The sequence below is a fragment of the Gallus gallus genome, chromosome 3 (assembly GCF_016699485.2).
Source record: "Gallus gallus isolate bGalGal1 chromosome 3, bGalGal1.mat.broiler.GRCg7b, whole genome shotgun sequence".
Classification (NCBI taxonomy): Eukaryota; Metazoa; Chordata; class Aves; order Galliformes; family Phasianidae; genus Gallus; species Gallus gallus.
Window position 1 is genome coordinate 9,647,996 of NC_052534.1, and position 19,814 is coordinate 9,667,809.

Consider the following 19,814-nt stretch of genomic DNA (forward strand, 5'->3'; position numbering starts at 1 on the left):
TACATAGGTTTGAAACATATATATATATATAAAGGGTTCCAACAGTCTCTGTCATGATAGATGTCCTTTAAGGTTTTGTCCTAGTAAAAATATTAGACACAGTTACACTCATGCAGCTCTTATTAGAGTCTTTCAAAACTTCAATTTATCCTCACGTTGAAGTTAGATCAGATAAAATCACAATTTATTTCCAACTTGATAATGTAAGTCTAGCAAGGTCTGACTGTGGTTAGCTATAATTGTCCAAAGAACACAGTTGAAAAAGTGAGGGTTGAAAGACAGAAGTTGACAAGCTACTGTGCAAGAAAATAGTTGTCTAGCAATATTACATAAATACGCCAGGATAAGCAGTTCTAAATTTCTCAATGAATATCAGCCAGCCAGAGAAGAAAAAACACTGCAAATCCTTCAGTGTTATGCACCAATAAGAGAGCTAATGCAATCACACACTTCCCATTTTGCATCTTCTCCACCACCTTTGCTTAGGAGCTATGCTCAACTTGCAGAAAATGTTACTGTCCTGGTAGGAGAGTGTGAGCTGTTCCCATGCTTAGTCTCCTCGCAAAGGCTGAGGAAAGCATCCTGGAGTCAAACCAGGAGGATGGCCTCGGTAAATCAGAAGTCTGTAGACTCCTGGTTTACCTGACAGAGTAGGGATAACACATTGACTCTCTCCAGGTAAAGCCCAGAAGAAAAATGTGTTGTGATCTGTAGCTAGCCAGTATATTAATGAGTGAGTGCATTACGGAATTAAGCCATATGTTTGCCATTCTGCTGACATTTAATATGTCTATGCAATATGCTGTGTAGAGACATGCTTGCAACTCTTGGCTTGAGAGCAATAAAGAAATATAAGGTTAGGCTTCTTTAACTCTAATGCCTTTCCAGGTATAAATTTACTTTCTGCTGATACATTCATTTTCTTCTAATGACATAAGTCAAACCTGTTACAGAGCTAGAATGGACACCTATGGAAACTCTTCCACAGTGAATGACAAGACTCTCATATAAACAAAATTATAGTATGTTCATCCTTTGTGTTACATGTATGAAACTATTCACTGAACCAATGCTAAGTATTTTCAATTTTGCATAGATACAGTGACAGAAAATAGGTTAAAAAGAATTAGTTTGATGGCTTCTATTTTTACTTCCTTTACTCTCCCTTTTTACTTTGCCAGTAAAACGTTCCTTCCCATTATTCTCTGCAGAACACTTTGAGATATTTAGGCAAAGCTTAATATTCAATTTAACTAATTTTCTGCTATAATAATTTACTTATCATGTCTGGTAATACACCTGAGCTCTACAGGTTTAAGTCCTTGCCTCTAGAAACTTCAGAGTCCAAATCAAAGACCTTACATACTACATGGTCTCGTAATGGTAGTATTTCTTAGAATCATACAATCTGTAGAGTTTGGAAGGGACCTCTGAAGGCTATCTAATCCAACTCCCTTGCAATGAGCAGGGCCATTCTTCTCCTTTTAAAAATCCTTCTGATTAGAGGAGAGGGCTCTTTAAAAGAATCCTTCTGAGAAAGGCATTTCAGACAGAAAGAATATATCAAAGGGAAAAAAAAACTGATTACCTGGAATTCAAGACAATCTATTCCAAGTGTAGATGGTGACATGAGAGAAGTTACTAAGTTCAGTACTTAACATACATGTGAAGCAAATGGTTAGCTGCAACATAACTCTCACTTTGACATTCTCAGATGAAGCCATAGTGATTGCAACTGTCTTTCATAATATATGAATGCGATGTTAGCAAGGAATAGAAAAACTTTTCTTACAGGATAAATAATGTTGGGAAATGGAATTAAAAGGAAAAACAAACATTTAGTACAAACGGCCTGAGATTAAAATGTTACAATGCAGAACATATATACATATATATTTCATAAATAGTTCTTTGAAGTTTACCATGAAATACAAGCAAATATTTAAATAATAACACATTACCTTTTATCAACAATATTCTATAAAACAAAATATTTATCTGCTCAACACTATTTCAGTTCCTTACATACTGTGTGCAAAGACTGCCACATGATAATAAGATTTAGGTGTTGTACATATACTTGCACAGTTAAGCTCATATTTTGGTGGATGGGAGCAGTCCAGTGATAAGCATGAATGAATGTAGAGGAAATGGGAGAGATTGCAAACTTGGCTCATGCACAGATACACAGCATTCCAACTCTAAGAAGTACTGCTCAGGGGAATTGCTCATCATTACTAAGGAATAAAAGCAAATGTCAGAGGCATTATTTATTCATGGCACAAAGTTATTCCATTTGTGAGATATCAAACTTGGGGAAAAAAAAACACATTAATGAAATAAATCACAAATCTTTCAGACTGAAGTACTGTGATGTGAAAAATGAGAATCAGAAGAGACATTGATACAGCTTTAATAGTCTCAAGGAGTTCTTAAACACAAGGACATGACATCATGCCTATTAGAAGAATATTTTTACGCTTCAACAAAGCATGAGCAAAATGTTTGGGCACCTGGTGAACTAACACACTTGAAAAAAAGAGCCACTGAGAGCCTGTGTGACCAGGGAGTTGAATGAGAAGACTTGGTACAGGGAATTAAGTACTTTGTGTGTCAGAATGGCTCTAAGATGGGCAAGCAAGACATTTGAAGGAGCAAAGGATACTCAAGAGAACGACAGAGCCCTTCCCTTCACCAATAGCAAAGTGTTCCATATGTGTATTACTTCCTACTAAGCAAGGGACTTAAGTACACACTCAAAACTGATGGACTTCAGTAGATCTTAAGCATGTACTTAAATGAATTCCTTTATCCTCAGAAGCCATAGCCCTTGACTCCTCATTCATGCAGCTTAGCTGCTTATCAGCCCCTCTACCTAGAGAGATACCCACAGAGCAAAGCCAGGATTTGCCTCTATCTGATTAAAATTGGAAGAGAAGAAAAATATGCCTGTAAAAAAATCTGCTCCAAACTGTTTTCCCTTACAGAGTCCAACTGACAAAGGAATATGCAAAAGGAGAAGAGAATTGCAAAGCACTTCTTGTTCAAGCAGGTTCCCAGGGTTTTTCCCCACCTCTTCATTCCAGCTTGCTTTCTTAGCCACCAACAGAGTAATTACTCTGTTGCATGCCTTATTACAGATGAAGTTACTGTTGTTACATGTTACTGTTTCACAATAATCAATGTATTTGTACTCCTAGCTCCAAATCTCTCAAACCACACAACACAGTAATGGTTGTGATCAAAAGCAACCAAAAGAATTTAATAGGTGGGCAGTGTTCCTCTTAGTAACTGGTGATGGATACTTGCTTCTCATGTATTCTAGACCTAATGTCTTGATTTTGCTATCAGTTACGCTACTGTATGCCACCACATATCTTGCTAAATCAGTTTGCTTATGGGCACAGTAGCTGATACAACAAGCCGTGTCAGCACATACTGCTCTATCTCAATTCAGTTTTATGTATGTCAGTGATGGTAACCTAAAAACCATTTGTGTACTTATGTAAATTGCAACACAAATCAGGTTGGATCATAGTTATTAAGCACAGAATATATACAAATCTTCTTCATTAGCAGGTAACTGATATGATTCACATCCAGTGCTTGACACTTACTTATAAAATAATTCTCTGTTGGCATGTACCCAATTCTATGCAGAAACACAAATGTAAAAAAAGTTGGAAATCAAATATTTCAGCTACACCATACTAATTTCTACAACCCTATGTTGTAAAACCAAACTTGAACCAACGGCATTATTTCACAGGACTGATTTCAAGATTTTGTGGTAAAATTAAAAACATTACAAAGGATTAGAGGAGACCAGGGAAGGGAAAAAATCAGAACTTCTTTAAACTATACTCGAAAGTATTAATAAAGTTAATTCCTTAGATTATTACTTCCAGATAGGGAAAAAGCAATTTAATTATAAACAATACAGTGCCCTTTTACTGTAAAGGCCTCTTGTCTTTTTTCTGTCACACTTCTTTTATGGTCTGTTTACTTTCTTTCGACACCAGCTAACAGAAGATTACAGGATTATTTCAGCAGCTCATCACAGGTCATCAAAGTTGGGGTTCAGAAGTACCATAAAGAAATGGTGTGCATTCAGATCCTACCAGAACTAGTAGGAATGGAGTTAAAGAAAAGAGCTCAGTCCTTTAGGGCTCAACTAAGCTCTTTTAAATAGGAGTGTAAACTCCTTGAAAAAAAAATCTCTATACAGGCTAGGCTATGTTCACATGAACTGGCACATCTTCTATTTCAGAAGCTCTAAGCACTACCAGAATATAGACCAGAGACTGCAAAAATAAAGGTCGATAGATTTTGCACTGATGGTGCAAAAAGAAAATAATAATAACAGGAGAAATGTTGATCATAAAATGAAACATTAAGAAAGGTATAAAGCTGGAACAGCATTATACTACTTCTAGGCAAACTCATCTACAAGGGCCAATTTTCAGAAACTCATGCATACAACGGATAATCTGCATGCAAGCTAACTAGATTTTTCAGTGAAGGCTAATTGGTCATTGCATGCAAACTTATTTTTAAAAGATGCACATTTAAATTTACAGACTGTAATTTTTTGCCTGCAGGCCATTTAGAAGCTAGAAGATTTGGAGGAGATAATGAGGGATTAGTAATAGTGATTTTTAGGTTCCAGAAAGTACACTAGCAACAGTGCTATGCTTGGTTTGTTTTTTTGTTGGGTTTTTTGTTGGTTTTTTTTGCACAGAGAGAACTCATGGTGTTTTTTGTTGTTGTTGTTGTTGTTTTTTTTTTTTTTTACAGTACTGTTATCATCACATCTCCTTTCAGTTAATTTTTTTTTCCTTCTATTCATTCTGTCTTGCTAAAGATACAATGACCATTGAGTTTTCACATAGCCTATGTTTATTATAAAGGAAAGGGAACCCTTCCTGGTTCAGCTAAAAATACAGCAGATTCAGATACACAGAAGAATTATTAAAAAGAGACATGGTTGCTGAGTTAATTATTTTAATTCCTATTATTTGGCATTACACTACTGTTACAGAATGGAGAGCTAAAAAAAAAAAAAATGCAGATGCTAGAATTCAAATCATAGAATCACTAAGGTTGGAAAAGACCTCCAAGTTCATCCAGTTCAACCATCCTCCAATGATACCCACTAAACTGTGTTCCTTAGTACCACATCTACACATTTCTGGACCACCTCCAGAGATGCTGACTCAAGCACCTACCTGGGTAGCCTGTTCCAGGGCCTCACCACTCTTCTGCATCAAATTTAGCCCAAACCATCGAAAATTATGACAGACTAGTTTATTACAGGCTTTCCATGTTGTTGCTTTCTACTACACTTGAAAGTTAATGCAAACACGATCTCTCCTTTTCCCATGAACAACTGCTCTGGTATCTATCCAAAGCAGCACGTGAATACAGTTGTGCTGTTGTACGGATCTCACCATTCCTAGTGAATCAGTCTCCTGTTTTAAATTAAAAAAATAAATGGATAACCTGTTTTTCAGAATTTTAAAACATCTTTTTTTTTTTTTTCTGCAGGATTGTTCCAAGGCAGATGAGCAGTGCAAATCAAATAGTTTAACGCAACGATTGATACAAGATGAGTTTTCTAATCAAGACCCTTCCAAATTATTCATTTTTCATATTTTATTTTCATTCGTTGGGCAGCTTATATGATTGAAGAAAACAAAGTGGAATATCACCATTGTTTTGGCAGAAAATTATAAGTGCTGCCAGTGAGTTCAGTTATCAGTCATTACAAATATTTTGTTTTGTGATTGAGAAACCAAAAGCAAAATTTAAGGAGAAAGAGATAATTAGGATTTTTATCTCTAACTTTAACTCTGGCTACCTACTATACACGTAATCTAAAAAAAAAAACTTCTAAAAATACTCAATTTGTTATGTTATATCCCTTTATATGATTCAATCCAATATAGAGCCATCTGTTTTATTTCTCATTATGAACAATGAATAAGTTAATTTGTATTGTCTGCTCTTTGTTTATGCAGGCCTGAAATTATTTAGATGATGTTAAAAAAAAAAAGTGTTTTATACACAACTGACAGTCAAAAAGAGATGTTATAAAGAACAATCAAATTTTGGCAAAAAGTGCACTGTTCCAAAGTATGCATTGGTAAGGGATGCAGGTCTATGCATATACAGATGGGAGGGGAAGGAAAACGATAGCAAAAGGGACTGGGAAAGTAAATGAAGGGACAGCAAACTGAGAAGCAAATGAATACACTTACATCTAATTGACTTAGTATTTCTTAACCACATTCTTTTTCTAATCAGAACAATAACAATAGAAAAAAATTCATCTAAATTAGCATGCAATTAATATTTAAATCCATTCTAGAAGATTAACACTCACTGATGAATAATACGTAATCAGTACAAGAATTATATACATTTATTAATGATAAGATCTGATAGGCAAAAATAATCTGATAGGCTTAGACAACAACATCTTTATTATTGATACAAAAAGACTTTATAGCATTTGGTGTGTCAGGTGTTTAAAAAAACCTTGCTGCTCCTAAAGACATTTCAGGAATTTCAGCAATATATTCAAACCTTTAATAGTCATCCAGCTGATACCCATTTGAAACTACTTGGATTGGAAAAAAAAATTATGAAACTGAAAAAGGACAAAAGTTAAAACTTAATTTCTTTTTAGAAACAGTAACACAAGTATCTACTATGCAAAGTTAGCTTTAAACATGCACATTCCTCATGAACAATGAAGACTGTAGGAACTTTTATATATTACAGATGTCTTTCAGAACAAACTCTTAATCAAGAAGCTAAAGCATATGTTTAATGTGCCAGTCTCCCACCTATCCTAATACTTTGTGTTAATGAGGATGTGAAAAGCTATTTTTTGTATACAAAAATGGAACTTATGTAAACAGAGAATGTATATACATGTGCTGCGTATCACAATACCTTCTGCTCCGTTACTTGATCTATAAGTAAGCTAGCTTAGGCTTACAGTCTCCCTCCCATACTATATAAGCATAAAGTAAAAAGCTTTGCAACAGAGATGCAATTAATTAAGATAAAAATTGTAATATAACAGATTCCAGACTTGTCTACATATATCGTAATCACTCTCTTAGCCTGCTTTTCCAAGGTTTAGGATGCTGTCAGTTTTCCCCCATAATAAATTCCTACAGAATCAGGCACCTTTCATATAATTTTTCATATAAAACCCAGATTTTTGTTTTGTAGTATCTATTTCATATTAGGAACTTGAATAAACACAATCTAGGTAACAAGAGCCTCACACATTAAAAACCCCAATGACTTTCAGTATTATTTAACACGTTAACACTATCGCATCCATCACTGAATGGTTGTTCAGCTTCACTGAATGAACATTGCAAGAGCTAGTCAAAACATTTTACCTGACAGATACGTTTGTTCTTCCATTTGCTCAGCACACATTGACTGTTCTGCATTAAGTCCTAAAGGACAACAGAAAACAGAGAACGGAGTTGGCAGGATGCATTGTCAATATCAGTTAACCTACTCTGGATTTTCAAGTTTATAGATGAAGCATGCCACACAAAGATCCAGCTGTTGTGGAACTGCCTGCCAGACAAAAGCACATTTATCAACGCAGGGACAGCTGGATCTTGATGAAAATTAAAGCTGTTGAAAGGGGTTTGAAAACTGGATCAACTGCTACTGTTCTTGAAAGTTTTGAAACATACCTCCACCTCCTTGAGTGTATCTCGTAGTTTTTCTGGTCGTTTGTTTTTCAGTATCCAAGGGTAATCTCGAGCTGGCAAATAAAAGAGGAAAAAAAAAAGGTTAAAAATATATATTTATTTATATATAGGTGAATATATATACACATGTGAGTGTGTGCATGTGTATGCATGCATGAAAACAGCCGTTAAATACAATAAAAGTTCTACAACTTGAACTTCTTTTGCTGTGGAAATATAAAACTAAGATTTCTAGGAGTTACCTTAAGCATAAAACTTACCTACAATTGGAAGGATATGGCTATGGTTTCTATTGTTAAGTGATTTCCTTTTGAAAAGCTCTTCTGTAGGAACGGTTAGCATGAAATATCCACACTGGCCATGAATTCACCATAGCAATTGCGCACAAAGCTCTCAGGATGGAATATCCTACTCAGCTGCTAAGCATTTGCAATGAGAAAGCATCTCACATTCAGTATGTTAACTCAGATTCAAGTTACCAAATCTTCAACAGATGCTATTCTTTAGACCTAACATTTCATTGCCCAATTTCAAAAAAGCAGGCACTGACATGTCTGCAAAACATTTATGCATGAATATATGCATATATAGAAGTATTAACAACAGGTAATTGTGAACACTACAGGTTATGTTATGGAGTACAATTATTTATAGGATTTGTTCTTGGAAAATTTGTTCCTAAGAATCTGCCTAGTCAAGCAAATCAGAACCCACATCACTTCCACAGTCCTTTAACAAAATTATTAATATTTAGCAAACTATTTTGAAAATTGTGGGGTAATACATTAACTCTGAAAACAGGAGGTAAAGCTTCCTCTGGAGTTGCTCAGTAATAGGCTTGTTTCATGGCTGAGAATCAGGCTTGTGAAATTTCATTATTTAAAAGTGAGCACTTTTCTGTTCTTAAGTACACAATAAAAAAACATGAGAAATTACAACACACTGTCTTTTTAAAATCTAGTGCATTTAGGGGAAACCCAATTAAAAGTTTTGAGCTCTAAGCTGTCAGTTTGTACACCACCTTCCGGACTGAATGACTTAACAGTTGCATTTAAACTCCCCTGAAAAAAGGAGCTTACAGTGGGAGTGCTCTTGAGTGGGGAAAAAAATAACAGGATTTCATCTATCAACAAAAGAGCACACAAACATACAACTTCTCTTTGTATTTTATTGGACGAAAGCCAGTGTTGGTGGAACTGTTATGATAATATTAATTAGACATATAAGATCACATTTTCAACAAATGCCTTCATAAATACTGGAATATGTATCCACATATGCAAAATGGGAAATTGCCTGTATGGGCACTAAAGTATATGTATACAAATCAGCAGCCACGAATAAAGTTACCCAGCACTCCTCCTTGAAGAAATGCCTGTTCTGTTTTCTGTTTAGGCCACTCCAGTGTTTACAGCCACAAGATGTAGTAGCCTGTGTTCTTTTGCATGCTTGGCGTTTCTGTATAACTGGATTTATCTGAGCCTGCTTCTTTTCATACAGCCAGCGCCTATTCGATAATGCTACATGAAGCACAAGGGATGTAAATCCTTTATGCTCCTCCCTACTTAAAACCCTTTCTCACCTCCCCACCTTTGCAGAGCTGTATTGATTCTAACTGACACACAACCCTCCATAGCGGGTACAGATTTACCACACAGCTATGTGCACCTTTATACCCATCCCCAGCAGGGTTTCATCCTGCTCCAAACCTAATTTATGATGCTGCAAATAACTTCTCTTTCCAGAACACACTTTGCCTTCAAACACGTGCACAACTCTATGTAGAATTTTCATTATGATAAGATGAAATGTTAAGGGAATTCTTTAGCATATGTACTACTTTGTGAAACTTTGAAAAGCCAGTCAGATTTTCCAGAGCTGTCATGTAATAATGTTTGACCATTAATGCATGCTCTGAGAAATAATAGCTGTGCAAGAGTTGCAAATTTCAAGTTAGAGAAAAGTTGTACATATAAAAATCTTTACCTGTCATAGTACTGCCATGTGTTTGTACAAACTGAACTGTTTGTAAACAGATAGAGCAGGAACCACATACATGTTTCAAAGCTAAAAATGTTCTATGAGGACAGCAGGTTATTAACCTGTAAATTGATTTTGGATGAAAATATTTTAGCTGTAATTTACAGTTTTGAGGCAGTTGGTGTTTTGATGCAAGAGCTAAGTGGGAAAATATTTTAGGCTCATAGGCTAGGTAACTTTCATTGTTGTGACTCCTCTTGACAATGGATTTGAGAAGCAATACACACCACTAATCTTAGTGATATATAAAAAAACAAAACAAAATGTATTGTGAATACACCAGGAAGGAGTAGTTACAACTTTTCTATTGTTTTGTTAGTAATTCTGTGACAGAATGTCAGAGACAGAAAGTTGCCCTGGAAATAGCCTCAGGTTATTTTAAAGTTTTTCCAGTTGTATCACCAATTCAAAACAATAATTCTGTCTTTCTATAACAAGAAACTGAGAAAACATCCTTACATTCTGCTAGCTTTTGCTTGTCTTCTAAATAACCATGCTTCATCTGTGATCCTAGAGAAAAGAACAGATGAAAAGGTGAACGATAATCCTCGCAACTGCTGTCAGCAAATATTAATATTAGAGAGAAGAGTCACATATTGTGATAAAACACAGAAATTTACAAAAAAAATTAAGACAGTCCTGATGTTTTCACCTCTTAAGTCAGATATCTTAAATTTGCAGTGAAAGAAAGGCTTATGTGGCCCAACAGGTGGGCCAGTATTACTGAGCCTCCAGTCTCATCAGATAGTGAAGTGAGCTGCAACTGAACACAGAGGAGCAGCTGAGTCGGTCTATCAGCAGAGGCACAGAGACAGCAGGTGACCCACCACACCGAGCCCATGGGATGCCCACACAAGCCTCCACTCCAACCTGGCTGCAAATGGGGAAGCAACTCCAGCTGAAGAGACCTTTTGGCCCATCATGAAACTTCCAGGATTAACAGGATTAATCAGATAAAGAAAATTGATCATTCACTCTGAAATGGCTATTTCAGATAGCAGTGAGGGCTGCAGGAGGCCAGGCCAGCACTCATGCATCCACGATGCCCTCTGCTGGGATGCAGCAAATCCCAAATTCCTGCAACAGCCAGCACCTGCTTGCCCAGTGAAGCACAGTCCCTGAGCAGTGGTTTAGCATTCTGCAGTAGGTGAAAAGAATACAGAAGCAGAATATAAAAACAAAATACAAAATCCCAATAAGGTTTTGATGGCACAAAGCTTTTTTTTTTTTTTTAATTTTATTTGTATTGAAGAGATACTAAATTACAGTATGTTGTTATGTAAATGTTTTCCCAAATCCTTCTTTTTTCCTTTTGAGTTGAGTTTTTAAATACTCTGAAGTAGTAAATGAATTTCTATTCATGCCTGCTTACTCTGCAGAATTACAGAGGCACATATTAAAAAATTCAAAACTGAAGTTTTCAGAGTAAACTGTCTCTGTCAAAGTACCTTGGACATCTGCAGGTCCTGTTTAGTTTTAGTTATGGCTATTTATTTTACCTGGCTCTTTCTTGTCATAGTACTGATGTACCCCGATGTCTTCATCTACATAATCAAACAGAAATATAGTTAGTTATTGATGTAACACTGGAAACAAAACATAACTTAGCAAGCAATGTTCAGCATCACAATTTGAGCAAGCTGGAGCAAAGTACTTGGAGTTAAAATGTGAGCAAGAGTGGAAAAACTACACAATATACTCTGAATACCAGTTAGAGTTTCAAGAATCAGCAAGCCAGGGCTGAAGGAGTACATGACAGGTCCTTACCCTTATTTGCAGCTGTCATTTCACATATGCTTTGATTCTCTTCCAGCTGCCAACACTTAAAAGTGTTTTTTATCACCTTCCTAATGACCATCTTTTGTGTTCTTTCACAACAAAAGGTAAAAAACACAGTGCAGACTGTACCTTAGAATAACATGAAATGTTTTCTGAGCCAAGTTGAAGACAACAATTATTTTTTTAACATTTGTGAATTCCAGGAAGCTGCCTATCCAAACGATCCAGTATTGATCTACAGGTATTACTGCCTACTGTTGTACCAGATGCAAAAGCACGTATCTATTCCTACGGCTTAGGGCAAGCCCTGGCTATATACCAACAGCCTATGAACATGAAACACAAGTATACACCTACCCAGAGCATCTCCCTCTGTCCTCCAGGTTCCATGGCAAAGAAATTTGGATGCTTGGGCTACCATGGGACTGTAAGCCAGCTTCTGATGCGGCTGACTGCCAAATACTTAAGTATACCATGGCAAGCTCCACCAGTAGATCTAAGTCTGACTTAAATTTGCAGTGTTTCAAAACAATTTATTTAACACTGCATGTGTCTCATTCTAACCTCAAAAATGTTATGGGGAGAAATTCATTTGCAGAAATGTAGGAAGACAATGCCATGGCAGGTAGCTTTTGAAATAAGAGCAGCACTCTCTTCCTCTCAGGATTTTATAAAGAATAAGTGCATAGGAAGGAAATCTGAAGGTCAAAGGTGGAAAATAGATACAGTATGCCACAGAACATCTTCAATTACCACAGACCACAACTATATGCTTACTTAAACCATCTGAATTTTCTATGAAATCCAACTTAAAAATACATATATATACATACATATATATATACATATATATAATAGTTACAGAACCAGAACAGTTCTCACACACAGACAGGTTGCTATGGCATATTGAGTCAATCTTTGAATAATAATAATATACTTGATCAGTTATCAATGAAAATATAGTACAATGAGCATGAAGTGTCATAAACAATATGATCTGTTTATAACCCAGGAGGGTTTTCTCCTGGAATAATCAATTAAAAAATATTGCTGTTCCCTTGTAACTACAAAACTTCATATAATCATGCAAAATACCCAGAACGTGCAGCAATTTCTTATTTTCATGCTAAGTACAAATCGCAGTGCCACTGCAAATCAAGTTGACTACTGATCTTCATTCACCCAAATTAGTTACTATGTGAAAGCTTATAGTCGAGTAGGGTATAGCTGCCTAAAAGGGAAAAGGCAACCAATTAAATATAATCTCAACATTTCTGAGTTGAAAGGATACTCCAATTCTATGATGAGATAAGCAAAGAAACTAAGTTCAAACATAATACTGCTTTCTAATTTTCTTTCTCCTAAGCTTAAAACCTACTTCATTTGGGTATTCAGAATTTTATATCAATTTAATATTCATCAACAGACTGCTGTTTTGTTTTATTAACAGGTAACAGCTCACCGCTAATACGTAAGGTAGTCTTCAAAGACCACAGGTGCAGCTCAGTCAGGCAGAAAGTCATCTGATGGCAGATGGGAGCCCTGGCACTATGAAAAGAAGGAAAGAAAATGCATGAACAAATTAATTACTATCTATCACCAACGAAACCAAGTATTTTGGGAATGAATTGCTGGAAGAACCAACCACCAGTGCTGTTGTACTTAAGTTGTAGTATTCAACAACAATAAAATGAATGATGCTTGAGAATGAATAAAATAAGAAAAGGACATACATATATATAACCATTGTATACAGAGACAAATCAACATCTGCTTGAAGTTAGAGTTGCTCTTTCATAGAGAGTAACTTTGTGCTTGATGCTTCTCATATACACCTTATAATCTACCCTTACTCTACAGTAGTTACCTTGAAACATGGAAAAGTGAAGCCACTGCTTAAAGATCTTCCTTAGATATGAAAATTTGACTTCCAGGCCTCTTTTTTTTTTAGACATTGAACATAGGGAAATATCAATATAATCATGCAACACTATTGAGCAGGTATTAGTTATAATGCTAGATAGAAAAACAGATGTATTTGTAAATAAAAACACAGCACATTAAATCAATTAAGACTGACAAAACAGCGGACATGAAGCAAAACACAAAAATAGAAATATTATGCACATAGACTACATTTATAAACTGTGCTCTACTTTGTTGACCAATCTGTCTGGATATTCTTTCTAGAGGATGTGTTGTATTTCAATAGAACATTTCCAATCTTCTGAGATGCTGCAACTAATAGACTTGCCTGCATTGTAATTTCCCCTAGGGCTCGAGTTATAAGTGGTCAATGAGACCAATTACTTTGGTTTCTTTCGCTAAACCCAAGAATCCACTGAAAGCTGACTTGGAAAGGGAGCTTACCAAGACACAATACACTTCAGAGCCACTGCTAGTATGGTACTGCACACAAACTTTTTTCTTTCTTTTCTTTCTTTTTTTTTTTTTTTTGGAAGCAGACTCTTCATTTCCTTTCTATTACTGCAACGTAAACAATATTCAGATTTTCAGTTGCTGAGGAGATGAACAAATTAGAATACAACTGCAGAACTCCTGTGATAAAGTCTATAACTTCATCACACAAAGACTATCAGACAGTTCCGTCAACAGTGCTATGATGAGAAATATGTGCATGGATCTCAGGTAGCATCAAGGAAACTATCACAGTCCCAGCAAATCTATGAGACCTTTAGGTATTATCACTGAAGCTAATATGTATGTTCTGATGCACTGCCTAATCCACTGAAATAGCAGCAAGTGGAAATAGTATTTTCTTTACACTGATCCCCAAATGTACAAAAAGTCTTGCTGACTTACTAAATCCCATAGTCCTATAAGAAAGAAAGAAAAAAAAAAATAGCTCACAATGCACATCTAGTAAATGGAATATACTTTCACCTTGGGTGAGAATGAGGTTTGGAAAAAAAAGCAAAGAGATTAGCAGCATGGTAGTCTGTTGAACATGGGAACAACTTGCGGTATAAATATGGATGAGGACAGCCCCTCGTTTTTCATGTGGACTACTGTAAAAGAAGATTGTATATTATAATTTTCTTATTTGATTTCGCTTTCTTTCCTTTCTTAGAGAGTAAAACAAAACTTGCATTCCCCAAAGGCCCAGAGATTCCTGATTAGATCTCTCACTAATAAAAAGTCACTGAATTGAGTGAACTACTCCAAATCCCATCACGGTTTGACTAAGAAAAAATAAAAAAAAGCCTTGATTGGCAGATGATCTGTTCACCTGGAAAGATAGTATAACTTCAGAGAAGACAAGATAAGTCTAGGAGACTTCAGCACAACAAATAATCTAACATAACTTCCCAAAACAACTCCAATACTTATGTAAGTTGACATCGTGGGACATTTCTGTTGTTGCTCCCCCAGAAGACTTTCTAGCATCAACTCCTTCACTGAATGTCCATGTCAAAAGGGAAATCCTCCAAAAAACAGAGGGAAGCTTTCAAATGGACGTTAAATATAAGGGAGAATGGTTTTAAACTGAGACAGCAGAGGTTTAGGTTGGATATTAGGAGGAAGTTTTTCACACATAGGGTGGTGACGCACTGGAACAGGTTGCCCACGTAGGTTGTGGAGGCCCCATCCCTGGAGGCATTCAAGGCCAGGCTGGATGTGGCTCTGGGCAGCCTGGTCTGCTGGTTGACGACCCTGCACATAGCTGGGGAGTTGAAACGAGATGAGCATTGTGGTCCTTTTCAACCCAGGCCATTCTATGAGAACAATAAATATTCATTCTTCAAACAAATATTTAAAACAAATTTGTACTTGTAATTTTTTTAAAAAAGTATTATATATTAAAATGTAAAAAACCAAAGACTTCTTAAAATCTGCATTTCAGTTCAGTACTGAACATCCCAGATTAAGCAAAATTCTCCACATCTCAAAAGAAGTAAAATAAATTTTGCCAAATAACCAGCTCTTGAATATAGCTTTTCACTTCTCCTTTTCTTTGGGCTCCAAGCACTCCCAAATCAGCTAATTATGTGACTGCTGGTTGCTGTTGTGCGAGTGAAAGTAGCCATCTGCCCACAGAATACTGGTCCAGTCTATCAGTATTCTCATCTGAAATATCTTCAGTTTATAGTCTACAGAGAATTGCTTCAGTAACAAATACGACATTTTAAAGTCAGTATTTTATTCGGATTAATTTGTTTCCTTGTAGGTCTTTTTGAAAGAATACACACTGACTTTCAGAGTTATGCAATCACAGATCACCATTTACCACATCAATATTTTCCAGCACAATGGAGATGACAATGAGTTGTTTGCTGCTGGAAAAAAAGTTAAGCATGAAAATATAAAGAAGCTTTAAGAAATCCACATCCTTCTTTTAAAACTGAGTAAAAATTGGAAAAATAGATTACAATAACTCTATTGTTAGGGTAAAACTGGAATTCAATTTAATAGCTGGTTCTCTCTCTGGCTCATGCAACACTGACTGCTTTCACAGCATCTCCACAAACAGGCAGAGATAGTCTGGTGGCTGCAAAAAGCTTACTGACAAATGGAGATGTTCTGCGATGGTTTGCCTGCTCCAGTATCTGTGTTCAGATTGCTTTGTTTAAAAAAATGCCCAGTTTAGTAAATCTTTTTTTAACCACTGATACAGAAAATAAGCACCTGGTCACTCTGTAACATCAACAAATGCTGCAATCGATATCAAGGGTCCACCCTGACACCTTTAGTTTAACTGCTGCTGCGCCAAATAATTAGGAACTACGCCCTGCATGAGATATTCAGAGCACAATTACCTGGCAGAGTAGGATGCCTGTGAAAGGCAATGTCCGTTCCACAAGAATGAGGCCCTTGGAATACTTTGCTGAGAATACAACATGCTGACTATAACAGGCTACCTGAATTTTGTCATTTATGTGCCAGAGGCACAACCTTGTCACAACATGTTCCAAGTCCCTTCTCACAGTTAAGGCTGCAACTACAGTTAGAGATGTGCTACTCCAAATGGACTGCCATAAGTCCATGGGACCAGACAGGATCCATCCAAGGGTGCAGAGGGAGCTGGCAGAGGTGACAGCCAAGCCACTTTGCATCATCTATCAGCATTCCTGGTCAAACAGAGAGGTCTCTGAGGATTGGAGGCTTGCCAGTGTCACTCCCATAAGGAGGATCCAGGGAACTACAGGCCTGTCAGCCTGACCTCAGTGCCAGATAAGATGGAGCAGATCATCTTGAAGGAGATTACATGTCATGTGAGGGACAACTGGGGGACCAGGCTCAGGCAGCATGGGTTCATGAAAGGCAGGTCCTCTTTGACCAACCTTCTATGATTGAGTGACCCAGCTGGTGGATGTGGGATAGGCTGTTGACGTAGTCTACCTAGGCTTCAGCAAAGCCTTCAATACTATCTTTCACAGTAATCTCCTGGAGAAGCTGGCAGTCTGAGGCTTGGACAGGTACTCTCTTTGCTGGGTAATATTGATGATAAGTGGACAGGTGGACTGGATGACCCTAGAGGTCTTTTCCAACCTTGGTAATTCTATGATTCTATGATACTAGGCTATGCGATCGCCTTTGGTAACCACATGCTCCTTCCAGGGAAGCTGTCAGAAATCCAGCATTCCTAGTGAAAGACAAAAACATGGGGTTCCCCTCAAATATCTCTCTGTGGTTTAGGACACTCACTCATAGGAGCAGAAATAGGTAAAATAGAAAGCTAATTTGGAAAAAAATCAAAAACCCTTTAAAAACTGTACTTCCGGAAAAAAAATCTATGTATACTTTAATTGCAGGTTAATTACACAATAAACCTACTATTTTTAGATTTCAGAACAGACTGTCCTTGATTTTAGTTTTGCCTCCCTTTGCCTGCCCTTTTAAAAGCTAGCATTGTTTCTCTGGCATCACAACAGCTCATTCATTACCCTATATCCAATTTATAACTCAAACAACAAATGCTCTACAAGGTAAGTTACCAAGTCACCCTGCAACTTATTCTATGATTCCATGATATAATATTTGGAAGAGAAATCACTGTCTGCATTTTCTTCCCTTTCATAACAGATTTCTCTTTCACCAAGGAGAGAAACTCCCTGCGGCACAGATATGATTTGCAGGCATGATATTTGACTCTGTAAGATAAAGCTTACATCAAACTAGGTATGTTAGATTAGTAGCTATTCACCGTACACCTTGAGTAGACATAATTTCTTTGTATAAAGCATATCAAGTTTTAAACATAGTATATTTTACAATTTTAGCTACATAAAATTTACAGTAATTATTTATATGAAACTGGCTTTGACTGTCTCCATCCTTTCTGCTGTGCTGACACCCACAACTAGACCTCTCACAGCTGTTCCATTGGTATGTCACCAACCAGTCTCTGCTCCCCAGTTTCTCTACTTCAATTCCTAACTTTAGTTTGTCACCTTCCTCTTTGGAAGCAGACACAGGCTCATCTTTTTCTAATTTTTCCTTTTTTTTTTTTTTTTTTTTTTTTTGCCATTTGTTGAATTCAGACACCTCCTTGCCTGCTGCAACTTTAGCTGAGCCCTGGCCAACCTCTACTCACCACCACTGTCTTGAAAACCTGGAACTGAAACTCCTTGCCTGAATTTTTTGCTCTTTTAACAGCATAATGAGCTTTATTCTTATATTTATTTACTTCTCCTTTAAGTCACTTTTCCACTGAGAAAAGGACAGATTCTGTAGCATAAATGAAAATCAGGCCCTCTGCTCATAACACCGATCTCCAGTTTTAAGGAGTAGAAATACAAGCCTGCTTCTATAAATCTTCTCAGTGCATAATGATTCATATTACAGTATTGGTTCAAGAATATTTTCAGCTTATACAAATAACAAGTTGTTCAATTATCATAAAATTTAATGCAAATATTCACTGTTGTTACTTCCTTTCTCTCTAATGCAGCAGACATTGATGACTGAGAATATCTTTGCAAAACACATGAATGAATGAAGCAAATTCCTTTCCTTAGTCTAACTTCCCCAGTAAGAAAACTGCTTTGTAGATGGGTGAACAACACATGGATCATTCCGTACTGAAATACACAGTGAAACCTCTATTGTAAGAAAGGCCTAAATATGGCTTGCAGAATCATCATTGAAAGGAAATACGTTATCTGATAACTCAAGAATTCTGGCACGAAAATTATACCTTGTAAACTTGTTCCCATATACAGTGATGTTGTAACATGATCCCCTGGATTAATTTTTATGAGGGCTTTTCTCCTGTTTTATGAGACTAAATATAACCCTTTTTGCAATGACAGTTATATTTACTGAATTTTCATCCTTCAAGGCATATAGATAGCACCTTAAGAACACTGAGGCTATTTGATGTATCATAACACACTGAAATTTTGTAAATGCCATAAAACAAAATATTTAATTTCCAGTCGTTACTAGTTAAGATTACTTCTAAGACAACTGCCTTGGCCTTAACTTAATACATAATCACCTGTTTTCATTGCATTCAAAACGTTGAGGTGCTGATCCTGAACTGGTCGCCTTGGCAAAGCTCATAGTAGTACTACGTCAATAAATAGCTTACATTTTAAAAAAATGTAGCCAGACTCAATTTATATTAAGCAAAAGTTTTGGAGATATTATTATTCTGAAACAGAACAGTTGTATGTGGCCAAAAAGCCATGCAGGCTCTTGCTCAGGATGTGAATTGCTGGATGAGAGACAGCTGTCCCATTCATTCTCCAAGACTGAAACCAAAAAACTCTTTTGTACTTCCTAGATAGAAGATGGTGAAGCTCAAGGAAACACTACAGAAAATCTATACGGGGGTGTTTCGTTTACATCTTATTGCTTGTTCATTTGTTAGAACCTAAGCACAATTTTTGCTGAGCTGTGACCCAATATGATGACGACAGGATGCGAAACTGAATTCTTACTTGGTAAATTCTAGCTTACTGCCCAAATCACTCTACCATCTCTCTCCTCCCTTCAGAAACACACTTCCTATTTATATTATTGGTGCATTCTTTTGAAAGACAGCTATTGATTAACTGAACAGATAAGAGTAACAACAGGGAAGTAGAATGAATTTGAGGGAGGTAATGCCATTTGTCAAGAAGATAGTTAGTCTATGTATCAGCCACACCTCTGATAACATTAATGAAGCTAGCAATCATTCTCCAATTGATACTACAGGCAAGTATTACAATCTGTAACAACTCTGACAGAGTGGGTGTGAAAAGTTAAGAAGGTCACAGAAAATAGATATAATTGACC

At 36.5% G+C, this 19,814-nt stretch overlaps 1 protein-coding gene across 10 annotated transcripts in view; it reads right to left on the minus strand.

Annotated features, from left to right (window-relative positions):
- The window catches only part of WDPCP (WD repeat containing planar cell polarity effector), a 145,667-nt gene that overhangs the window by 83,605 nt on the left and 42,248 nt on the right, over positions 1 to 19,814 (minus strand). For all 10 annotated transcript variants that reach the window (XR_005859074.2, XM_426108.8, XM_040698592.2 and 7 more), the window contains 5 exons: positions 13,030 to 13,115; positions 11,288 to 11,332; positions 10,248 to 10,298; positions 7,731 to 7,801; positions 7,422 to 7,481 (listed from right to left, as the gene is read on the minus strand). Coding sequence is in view for 9 of the 10 variants with exons in the window: in XM_426108.8 (XP_426108.6) it covers positions 7,422 to 7,481; positions 7,731 to 7,801; positions 10,248 to 10,298; positions 11,288 to 11,332; positions 13,030 to 13,115 (313 nt within the window). In the remaining variant the exon portion in view is untranslated. The remainder of the gene's footprint in view (positions 1 to 7,421; positions 7,482 to 7,730; positions 7,802 to 10,247; positions 10,299 to 11,287; positions 11,333 to 13,029; positions 13,116 to 19,814) is intronic.